Source organism: Oreochromis niloticus, linkage group LG7 (assembly GCF_001858045.2).
Source record: "Oreochromis niloticus isolate F11D_XX linkage group LG7, O_niloticus_UMD_NMBU, whole genome shotgun sequence".
Classification (NCBI taxonomy): domain Eukaryota; kingdom Metazoa; phylum Chordata; class Actinopteri; order Cichliformes; family Cichlidae; genus Oreochromis; species Oreochromis niloticus.
The window spans coordinates 49,407,914-49,420,241 of NC_031972.2; the positions used below are offsets into that span (position 1 = coordinate 49,407,914).

At 39.7% G+C, this 12,328-nt stretch overlaps 1 protein-coding gene across 2 annotated transcripts in view; it reads left to right on the plus strand.

Annotated features, from left to right (window-relative positions):
• tp53i11b (tumor protein p53 inducible protein 11b) overlaps positions 1 to 9,192 on the plus strand; it is a 34,811-nt gene extending 25,619 nt beyond the window's left edge. For both annotated transcript variants that reach the window (XM_003443877.5, XM_005450898.4), the window contains 6 exons: positions 1,598 to 1,735; positions 6,142 to 6,200; positions 6,370 to 6,418; positions 6,745 to 6,841; positions 8,385 to 8,486; positions 8,957 to 9,192. In XM_003443877.5, the coding sequence (XP_003443925.1) occupies positions 1,607 to 1,735; positions 6,142 to 6,200; positions 6,370 to 6,418; positions 6,745 to 6,841; positions 8,385 to 8,486; positions 8,957 to 9,090 (570 nt within the window). In that variant the 5' untranslated portion in view covers positions 1,598 to 1,606 and the 3' untranslated portion in view covers positions 9,091 to 9,192. The remainder of the gene's footprint in view (positions 1 to 1,597; positions 1,736 to 6,141; positions 6,201 to 6,369; positions 6,419 to 6,744; positions 6,842 to 8,384; positions 8,487 to 8,956) is intronic.
• Positions 9,193 to 12,328: the final 3,136 nt, after the last annotated feature.

The window sequence follows — 12,328 nt, forward strand, 5'->3', positions numbered from 1 at the left end:
ACTCCTGTGGACAGTAAGTGACGTCTTCAAGATTATTAACACATGTATGTGTGCAGGGGCATTGTGGGGCGGGAAGTGGTGACTTAAACTACCAAGGGTTAATTTCAGCTGAAGGGGAACTTGCAATGAAGAGTTTGCTTGTGTTTGATGTTTTGTTGTTGTTGTTATTTCTACATAATTAGTAATAACTAAATTGCCTGAATAAATTGAGTCCAAAAAAGCTTTCATTCCACTTTCACCTGTTACAAATTACAGATTGACCCCTACTCGACTCTCCTTTACGCCATAACTAATTTATTCCATCTAGGTGACTGCTAATGCACACCGTGTCCAAATGGAAGCTAAAGAGAGGAGACGGGAAGAAAGATGTTAACAAATTAGTTAAAAAAAAAAAAAAAAAGAAGAAAAAAAAAAGCACTTGTTAAACATTGCGCCACTGCCCTATGTAACAATATTGCTATCAAAATGGACCAGCACAACTTAATACCATAATTTTATGTAATACTTAATCATCTAGTATCTGCAAGAATATCAGACCGACATATATGACATCTTTTGTGTTTTATGAGCTCAAAGGAACACTAACAAGAGATGTCCATTTTATATCCTATTATAAAACTAATTGAATCCAGTGCTTTTTAAAATACTGTTATTCTGCCTACTCAACCAAGATACCGAAATTTTACTGTTTATAGCTTCATAAACATATATGTTTGAAGATTTAATTGAACTTTGACCTATAATTAATAAATCTCAATCGCCTTGACCTGTGACCTGTGGCCTGTGACACGCTTTAGTGCCAAAAACATTGAAAACGATATTGGGCTATAAAGCAGGTTACTATATTAACCTGTATCAATCCTGTATGCTTTGCTCTGTGATGAAGCATGCATGCAGTGACGATGTGATAAAGACTACAGTATATCCAGATATTAAGGTTGAATTCTAAGGACACATCATAGGTTTTTATTAAATGTGGTATATGAACAGTTCATTGGTGGCTACCCTAATGACCCTACAGATTACTGCATACAGTGGTTGGCTTAATTAATTTTTTTTTTTTTTTTTTTTTTTTTTTTTAAATAAAGGAGAAAGAAAGGGGGTTCACATAAGGGAGGTCTGTGCTACGCCCCTGTGTGCGCGTGTGTGAGTCTATATGTGTGTCACTATTAGATGCTGTGATTCTCTAAGCAGCCACCTGCGTCTGTTGGGCTCTCAGCAGATACAGGGGACAGCTGGCTCCTGCTTCCAGTCTGACTTAAGAGGAAGATTTTATGGCTTGCCTGTATTTGTTACACCCGGATTACGTAATTGTGTTGCATAAGTCACATCCTCAAGGGAATTATTTGTAGATTGGTTGATACCTATTCCTGCCCCATGTGATAGCGATGTCTTCTTCAGACAGAGGCGTAAAATGATGATGGGAGGAGTCCTCCCATCATCATCCACTGATGTTTATTATATAAATGGTCTAGGGAAAAACAAAATTAAATCCATCCTCCTTCATTCCTTTTTCTGTCTTACTTATTAAGTAATAATTCATATTATTTTATCTCCTCTAACAACACCATCCTTGTGTCTCCTATTTTTGTGTCAGGTATGCACCATGGCGTCTAAACCTCCTGCTCCTCTAATGAAGAAGCACAGTCAGACGGACTTGATAAGCCGTCTGAAGAGCCGGAAGATCCTTGGAGTCGGTGGCGAGGACGACGATGGCGAAGTGCACCGCTCAAAGGTCAGATTACTTCATATAAACACATTCCAGCGAGTTTTACTCAATCTAAGCGCTAATGTACAGTCAAATGGCTTGTGCATTAGTGCAACAAGCAGCTTGGTTAGAAATGAGTGCATTTGTTAACTATCACCAGTTAAACTACTGGAAAAGCATAATGACTCTTCACCACAAATGTGTTTACTAGCCCTGAGAAGAGCTATGGATTCTTTTTAAAAGCCACAGTGGGCTGCTAATTGGCTCATCACTCTCTTCGTGTCCCATTGTCTGCATTTGCTCTTTATGGATCAGTAAATCTAGATCACGTAATCCACCAAGCTCTGGCAGCTCCACTGAGATGTGGTTTGGTCCCTTGAGAGACTTCCTGCCTCTTGCATCTCATATGTATTCTCTTTCTGCCTCACATGCATTAGCACATCAGTATGGACGGTGCATACCAAAACACAATAGCACACATGCAGGTATATGTTAGGAGACAGAGTATCATATTTGAATATCAAGTTCCACAGTTGCACACTGACAATAATTTATTCCATTTCACTGAGCTCAGATTTCAAGATTTCAGATAATTATTATACATTTTTTTTGTCATTATCAGACTGCATTACAGTGAGCATAGGCATAGCAGATTGTTCCTCACTGAAATATTCATTAACATGTAAGTGTGAAAAAGGAACAGAACAGAAGGGAGCAGGCATACGGTGGTGGCTGATAGTTCGTGATGTGATGTCAGCCCCCTTTTTCTCAGCTCTCCTGAGTGTTTGTTTTCTCTCTCAATGTTTTAGCACGGAGCCTAACCCTGACATCTGCCACTCAGAAACCTTTCCAGGAGGGTATGATAAAGACAGAAACGAATGTGGCAGTTGCTCTGCTCTCTTGAGTCTTGGGTTGCATATTCACTGTAATGGCTGAACCAACAACAGGGTATACAAACCACAGTAAAACAACAGTTTGGTTAATGGGCTCTACTGTACGTGCTGTTTTGAAAAATGGGTTTCCCTGTTTAACTTCGACATTGAACTAAATTAGAATTTAATTGTTACTGTGACAATATAATTGTTCACTTATTCAACTCCATTGTGCTTACTCTTGTCGTTCCATTTATCCTTGCCATACATAGTTTTGGGGTTTTTTTGTTTTTTTTAATAGAGGAAACAGTTGACTCCATCCCTGTGGTTTCAGTAAACAATGGAAGGAAGTGCTCCTGCACTCTGTTCACCGTGCCTTCCTGCTTCTTCTACTACTTAGAGATAAGAATACTCTTCCTATTTAGGGGACAGAAAGACAGTAGTGCATTACTGCGATGCTTTATCTAGGTGCTACTGTGCAAAAAGATAATGCCTCTCTTGGCTGCACCATTACTGACAGCTTGTTTAATTCAGTGATACCGTATTTAAGTGGTATTTAAGTGGTAATGGGATGTTGCAACTGACAGATACTGATATTCCAGAGTTACTGCTACTGTAGTTGGTGTCAGCTGAATATTTTTCATCCTCTATGGCTGAAAAGCTGCTCATTGTTTACTAAATAGCTGAAGGAGTGATTGATGACAACTCAAGGCCGCAACAGCTGCGCTATAGCTTCTCTCTGCACAAACAACATTGTGTATTTCTTTTCCTGTTTCTCCCTCTTTCCACTCAACCGCCTTCCGCAATATTCTGCCCCAAGCCACCCTGGTGCCATCAATTGATGCTCAGTTTTCAGAGTATGAACATTTCTCATGCCAGTCATGAATATTTATGTGTTCTTGTCAAAAACAGCCCCTAAAACCACAGGCACAGGAAGGGTGATTCACCTGGTCATGTGACCACAGCTGGCACAGATGGATTTGTGTACGGGTGCTTCAGCACTGCAATGAGGGATGTACATGTCTACCCCTAAATTAAAGACTGCAGCGGACATTGTGAATTTAAGAATCTTAAAAAATCCCCCTTCCCCCATCTTACTTCAAGCACATGAAGTCTTTCCATGTTTTCCTTTCTGCTGTTTTTGACCTCATATAATACGGGTTCTCTAAAGTTACTTAACAAGTTCAGGGCCATCAGTCCTTCTGTTTGTGTATACATCAAAGATTGGTGCAAATGCACACATATGAATCACTACCCTTTTATATTTTGTTTAAACATGGTGTCTTTTATCTGCATCTGAAGTCATTGCCATGATGAGGTTAATTTTATATGTCAAATTACTGTGCATTACAATAAATGTCTGGTTGCAAATTACATATTTAACTTAGGAAACTCTTCAAACAAACACAACAGTTGTAGTTTTTTTGACAGAAGTGCTCAAAATGGCGACATTTGAAATTCACGTCATGATGTGAATTTCACAGAAAGTCAGCAGACACGAGTATAGTCGCATCTCGGCCCCGAGGGCAAAAAGGAAAAGTCATGTTTAATGATATCCTGGAAAAAGCTCTCTCCAGCTGCAGTGAAATTAGGTCTTGCTGATATTGTTATATTACATAATGTATGATGTAATGCATCAACTCTTTGAAATACACTTTCTTTTGAAAATGGTCCAGATATTGCACTTATTACCATGCACCTTGTGGGAAATGGAAGGTAAAGAAGGAAGGTAAAAGCCAGTGAAAACCCATGTTTTGATATAACATCGATCATTGTTTCATTCACATTAAGTTTTCACAAGCTTATCAAACAGAAAACTACTTTCTACTTTGTTCCGAGTTCCCTGTAAACACTCGTAGCCAGAAAATGATTCATCCTCTCTTCTTTAGAGCTCTTTTGCTTCTGTGTATTTTTAGTTTTGTGTGATGCTATGTCTGACTCCAGCACTGGAACCCTTTGAGGGAAGAGAATGTTTTATGATGAAGGGAAATCATTCATGTTTAGGATATGATGGAACCTGAAGGGTTTTGGATGAAGGAATTCAACTTCACAGCCAGCCAACAATTGTAATTTCTCTGTGGGTTCCTGTCTGCTCAGGCAGAAAACTTGGTTTATTTATTTATTTTCACTCTCTGTGGTTATCTGGGACAGTTTGTTTTCCTTCCTGCTCATGAGCCTGACCCTGAATCTGTTAACAACATTTCTGGGGTTTTTTTCTCCTGTTTATTCTTACAGGGGAAAAAAAATTACTACGAATGCACATTCTGTAAACACATAAGACTAATGTAGTGCATTGAAAAGCAATTACCTTGTGTTGTACAAGCACAAATTACTTGTTTTTAACCAACAGTCTGAACAATACAGTATAGAATTACAATGAATCCTGAAAGAAATACATGTTTTCACTTTTTCTTTGATTAAATTTGAACTATTATCTTCCTTTCATATTTTTCATATAGTTACTGTTCCAAAGGTGGATGCTAATATTAAATGTGGTCAGACCTTCAGATAATAAGGTCAGCATATGTGCAAGTAATCCCTCTGAGCCATGAGATCAGGCTTCAGCCTGCTGCAAATGCCTTCAGATGTGTTTTTTCTGCTCCAAGATTTTTGTGATCTCTTTATGATAAAATGATCTTGTGAGGCACATATGAGCGGAAGCACATACAACGCCCCATCAGAAGAAGGGGTGAGTGAACTGAGATGTTGCAGGATAAATAGGCCTTCGTAAAACAGCACTACAGGAATAAAAAAAAAAAATGAAGTCGGAAATGAGCATAATGGGTCCCTTTTAAGTGATTAATTGATTGTCAGATGTGTGTAGCATGCTAATGAATTACTTTTAAATTCCAACAACCCTTGGGTCCTTTGAGTTTGAAAATATAGTTGCTGCTTATTAGGATTCCAGGGTCTGCGCTCATCTGTAATAAGAGATGCTTATCCTATCAGATATTGTGTGTCTTCTGAATATTGCTGTGTGATATGATTCATTTTGCATGGCATTTCATGAAATATTTACTGCTATCTGTCCTTGTAGTCAGCTTGAATGAACACTTGGTCATTAAGAAATGGCACGTCACACTTAGTTTTCAGTTTGTCAGACATTTTTCCCACTAACGATTTCAGGCTTCCAGGATTATAAATTGATTATTATGTGCTGCTACTGTTGCCAGCAGTCATTTGTTGCAGATGATGCTTTTCTTGTGGCATTGACATGGTAGTCAGTTATTCATCTAGAATTCTCTAAGAGATATTATGACATACAGTGAGTCTTAAGGAGGCGATTAAAAAGGCGAGAACATTTACAGTCTCTAATTAACATTAAGAGATGCTTCTCTGACACTCAGCTGCTCTGTTCCTTTCTCTTGAACACTCTGTTTTGTGTGCTTGTCTCCATTAGCTGCTTTAAATACACCTCCAGAGTACTCTTTCTTCCTGGTTATGTGGTGTTTTGCTGAAGGTTGTCATAACATGTATTTGTTATGATGACATGATTGTGATTGCATTTACCTTCTCATAACTCATTTCCTGTTTCTTTTGTCTTGCCTCGTTTGCTGATAGATCAGTCAGATGCTCGGAAATGAGATGAAGTTTGCAGTGCGAGAGCCTGTCGGGCTGAGGTGAGATTTCAACTGCTCAGTTACTCAACATCACAACAGTCACAGTTAACACAGCAGACTGTGTAAGGTCATCCGTGCATCATTGGCAGTCTTGCAAAGTGGCAACGCCAGTCTACAATCTGTATTTTTCACAGGATGGGTGTAGCAATTCATATATCTCTCTTTTCAGGGTGTGGATACTCCTCTCTGCAGTGGGTTTCACAGCTATGGCTGTGATGGTAAGATGTTTTACACTGATAAATTTCAAAGTCTTTTCATTTTCAAAATGTAAAGCAGAAAGAAATGTATCTTTTTAGAAGTGTGAAAGCCACGTTATGCAAACGCAGCGCTGAGTTACTGTAAGTTCTGTTCCAAGATATCAGTGAGGGACATCTGGGGAAACAGCTCCGCCTTTGTTAACCTCACCATCTACATTCACATTATCCTCCAGGGCATTCACTGTGATACTAGCTCAAAAATAGGGAGACTTTGGGAAGCGCACAGTGCTGTTTTGCGGATATGACAAAGCTATGTTGTGCTTTTTCCTTTTTTTTACCCTACACAGGCCCTGGTGTTTCCCAACCAACTATATGAGGTTGTTTTTGAGGAGGAGCTCTCCACTACTAACATCTCTGTTCGCCTTTACGGAGGAGCATTACTGAGTAAGTCCAAAGTTTTATGAAAGATGTGCAGCTAATTCATTCATAAAGGTATTTATGATACTGCGCGTGAATATACTTGCATGAACAAGTGCATTCACCGTGCAGCACCGATGCAGACATGATGCTTTAATATTTATTTATTTACATGCTAAAAATATACACTGCCTCACTGCACGTGGCCTCTTGTGTTTACAGCTTCTAATGCATTCATTTTGAGTCAAACATTTCAAGCACTCATTCAGATACTGTAGAAAGGGCTCTTTTCTTGCATTCAGATACTGTATAAAGGGATCTCTTCTTCCTCCAAAATCCTTACTTCAGGCTGCAAATGGTGGCTCAATAATTCAAGTTCTGTTTCTCTATGAGGTAAAAGACCATTTCTCCAGAACGGCCACAGTCACCTCCTTTTTGCAGCTGTATATATAAGATTTGGATCTAGTTGGTACACGGTGGCAGAACAGTAAGTTTGTGTGCGAATGAGGTGCCCTGGAACTAAAAGAGGAGGCAGTGTATTACTCTACATTCATATTTTGCAGTTTTCTCTTTTGCAGTGGCATAAAAATGTTTGTTTTTTTATGTCACTTCATCGACGAGACATAAAGTGCCATTTTTGCTCAGCTCCCACCTCACGCATAGCATACAACGTGTCTGAGATGCAAGCAATTATTTTAATGGGTTTTGACTTGAGACAGAGCCGTCAGTCAGGTGATCGCAGGGTTTGTAATGGCTCTGTGAAGAGAGACATTATGTGACAGAGGGGCTGCTGTCACACAGGTTGCCATTTGATGGGAGAATATGCAAGGGAAAGACAAAGAGCGAGTGAGAAGGCTTAATGTTCAAGTACAATTTGTGAGGTTGTCATTTTAATTTAGTTTACTAAATCGGGTTACAATGTGTCAAAATGCTAGCACCTAAACTTCATATACGCATTCAATAACATGAATACCAAGGGAAAGACTTAATACTGTGTTTTATGCATATCTTGATAAATCAAAAATGTAAAATCTGACCAAATCCAAGCTAAACCACCACAAGAACACATGAGTGAACCAGCTTGACCTTGAAAAAACTGGCTTCTTCATTATAAATGTCATTCACACTGTGGGGATTAGCAAGGAGGGTGATGGCCTATCAGACTAGGTGCAGTAAGGGGGCGGAGGATGGGGTCTCATCTGCTGCACAGATGGAACCAGGCAGGGAGAGGATACAGTCCATCAGCCCTCCCACCTTTCAGCCTACCCCTTCTTGTTTCCATAGCCTCACTGTTCTCTGCGGGTGGGAGTGAAATTCAGGAAAATGAACAGGAAGAAGAGCAGGCAGTGAAATGATTGCACGCAAGCCCGTCATCACAGACAGAGAGTCAGAGCTGAATCAACAGGCCCAGTTAGCAACATGTGCACATGGTGTCAAGATTCTTGTAGTTTTGTTAGTGGAAATTCTCTCGGACATGTAGGAGTCTTCCTTCCCGAGCTTGCTCTTATTTTTTGTTTTCATTCCCATGCCCCTGAACCTATAAATTCCCTATTTTTGCGTTCTTTTCCAGGCCTGTCCCTCATCATGTGGAACGGACTCTACACAGCAGAAAAGGTCATCATCCAGTGGACTCTGCTCAGTGAGGCTTGCTACTTTGCTGTTCAGTTTCTAGGTGAGTTTTCCAACACAGGTTACCAGTTATCTTCATCTTGTTTTGCTTCATCCTTTTCTGCCTCATGTAGAAAAAGGATGGCTACTTTTGTCCATGTGGGAGCGTTTGCAGGAAGAAACATGTGCAGATAGTGCCCTCTTGTGTTCAGTGTGAGGTGTCACATCCTTCTATTTCAAATTTAGACACATTTTCATTTATATCTTAAAACGGTACATTTAAGCTCTTATGTACAATGAAGCATTCTGTATATGGGTATAAATGGTGCTGTTATTTCATAATTGGCATAAGTGTCAGTTTTCATAGCTGCTCAGGTAATTAATACTTTATGAAAAACAAGCAGGGAGTTTGTATATACGCACTGTCTTTATCAAAAATATACTGATAATTGTGCTGATTCATGCTTTTTTCAGAGGCTACTGTTTGTTATTATTTAATATCTAATTTAAAAAATTTTCTATTTGTGGTTTCAGTGACGTCCATCACTTTAGTGGAGATCGGCATCCTTCCCAACGCCGCCATGCTGCTTCTCCTCAGTCGAGTACTCTTCTTGCTGGTCACCATGGCTTACTACTACCACCTGGGCCGTAAGCCAAAGAAGATCTGAGCTGACTGTGTGATAACTTCCAGGGTGGGGACAGTTAAGCACAGATCACAAATGCGGGGCCAGAAGGTTTGGATTATGATTTGATTGGGGCTCGGAGCATTACTTTGCCAGTCAATGCCCCCTGCCCCCTTCCACAGGACCTAGCCTAATGTCACCCCCAGTATTTAACAGATGGGCACAGTCTCATATTCCAGACTCTGCAACAAGAACAAGAAACCTCATAGTGAAAGTGAACTACTTTCACTGGGGCTGTGAGGTCCAACCCTATATTCCTCCTATGTGCAGTTATTATTAAGACAGAGTTATTTGATTTGATTTGTAATATTAATTAACATTACAGAGTAGTTTTAAACACCCGAATCTATTGTTCATGTACAGCTCATGATTTCCCGACTCAGTATTTTTGTGTTTGATAAGAAGTTGCATCGACGCCGTTTCTGAATCACACTCAAGGACCAAAAGTTTGTGCTGTCATTTGTTTGTTGTTTTGATGCTGTTGACGTTAAATCACACTATGTACTCTAATAACTGAGCTTGTGCATGCTTTCTGACAGCTTTCCACCGAACACTCAAAATACACAATCCAAGGTTTAAGGTTCGGAAAAGCCAAATGAGTGACGATGAAATCTGTTCTAAACTGATAGCTTTCACACTGAAATAAACTGTTAAAGTTCAGTGTTTACTCTCAGTCATGGCCATTAATAATATTCAGATCTAAATACTTTTCAGGGACTTAAAAAAAATATTATTATTCCTTGAGTGGACTATTTTGGACCATATTTTCACTACTGACATTAATACATGTAATGTTGATGAACACGTGAAGTTACTCATACGAGAGGAGCAGAGTAGTTCTCTTTGTGCTGTGTGTGCACTACAAGATGGGACTCTTTATCCCAAGTAACATTCAGACTACCGTAAAGCTAGTGTTACAAGATGACCACGTCAGTGTGCAGGTAAACAAATCTGAGCTGGCTGTACTTTAGTGATGTAGCACAGTTTTGTTTTTTTATATACACCATATCGTTAGTCTTGCCTTAAAACTACTTAAAAGAACAGTCATCTACACTGCATCCTGCTTCCTGTACATATGTAAATAAAAGTATTTACTATTCTGTGCTGTTCTTGTGAACCAAACAGGGAACTTGTTTAGTATTGGGTAAAATGATTTTCAATTCTAATCCTCCACCTAATTATTGCGTGTCTTATTTTCCACCTATTTAAGTGACTTTTGTGTTTTGACATCATGCATGCGATGTAATCCACCCAAAGATCTGTAATCCATAAAACTTTGTAGCAAGTTGCCACAAACGGAAGACAGCAAAGCTAACGATTAAAGGTAGTAAATGGCTTAATTAACCAAAAACGGCAAAAAACCCTAAAAATGAAAAGCTGATTGATAAGACAGTTATACTGTATGTGCTTTAAAACAAATATATCATATATTTGACAGTTTTCACCTGTTGCTGAGTACATTTCTACCTCCAAATCCTCAGCATGCCCTCAGGTACACCATATCTCAGCTTGGTTTTAGAGCGGTGCCAGCAATCCAGTTTGTTGACTCATCAGCACCTAACACCTGATAGAGAGAGACACTCCCAAACACAGGCGACTCATTTGTAAGCTCAAATTTAAAAAAAAAAGGAACATACTGTAGGTCTTCAAAGGTGGTCCGTATTGTAACAAAAGACCACACTGAGTCCTGCCCTAGAAGGGAGTGACCCGTGATTGTGGGTTTGCAGTCCGGTGCTGAAGGCAGATGTGCTCGTTGGGGCGAACTTTCAGTTCAGATGGGGAACGTGAAACATGGGTGAGGTCTCCTGTACCCCTGAAAAGTAGTAATTATCCTTTTTGCCAGGGTTTAATTAGATGTAGCCCTCCCGCGTGACGTTCTGTTCCTCAACCTGAACTGCTGTGTCCTGGCTAGCACGATAATTACGGCATGTAAGAGAAATGCCATTCCATTTCCCTCAATACTCCGAGGCCTCAAATCATCAGCCTTACGAAAATGTTCAAAGCTCTACAAAGCAGGTTATTTTTGAAGTGATGGGCAGGCAGGAGGAGGACGGCAAAGACATGGTTCTTTCATCTTCTGGTTCTCTGACATAAATTAGCCAAAACATTCACAAGCAGCCAGTGTTCTTTGAGTTTGAAGACATGGCAAGTTGAGCTATTTATTCCCTCCCTCATCCATCATGCGTTACACTGTTGTGAATAGCCTTCCTTGTCTCTGTTTCAAGTTGTAGCATTGTTTTATATGTATTTATGTGGTATATTGTACCTCAGAAATGCATTGCTATTGATTTTACATTACAAGGTTTGAAATAAAGAACACCATTGTTTATTTTGAAGACTTGACAATGTATCCAGTTTCCTTATTGTCCTTTGCAATAAATGTATAGGGCTGTAAATATACCGTCATGTCTTAAATCACAAAGGTAAAGGATTTTTTTTCTTAACAATGGACTATTGCAGTTATTTAACAAAAAAATATCCTCACATTTCCTCATATTAAATCAATTGGCAGATCAGCTTCAAGTATACCTGCCTACCTAACGCCCAGCAGATAGGGAGCGACTAATGCGCACAGGTAATGCTAGGGTGCAGTCTCTACAGATCCCTTTCACTTGTCTGACACCGCCTTAAACGTTTTAGACCCTTCAGCAAAACATCCCGTTCAACTTGGCCACCAAATCACCCACCAAAAGACGAGCTCCACGCGTTTGTTTTAACGTGTTTAACCAAGAAACTTAAGAGGAGCTGTGCAAGCCCGTGCTTTGTTTGGTGTTTTCTGTTTCTGTTCAGCGTGTCACAACACGATCATCTGCACAAATATAATTCGGTGAATTCCAGCTCGACTACATACTATTCCAGGTCTCACCTCTTCGTACCTCTTTACACACACGCACAGCGTGCAAAGGGTGAAAAGAGGGATTGTGTGGCTGTGGAAATGTGCGTGTAGATACGGTTGTTTATAGGCAAAAGGCTCCCATGTGCCCCGGTGTGTATGCATTTTCCCCACATTTTCCCATTTAATGTATTGAGCCCTGGTTTAGTTCTTGGGGGTGACATACAATGACTCATTTAGAAGCTGTGTGAAATGTTTCGTCAAGTTTAACAATCAGCACGTGTGCCAAATGGTCGTTTGCTGGTACAATCTGCATTACTTTACAGGCAAATACTCTAAACGACAAAATATCTAGACCGATATTTTCTGTTGGGCTTAAGTCTTGTTTTC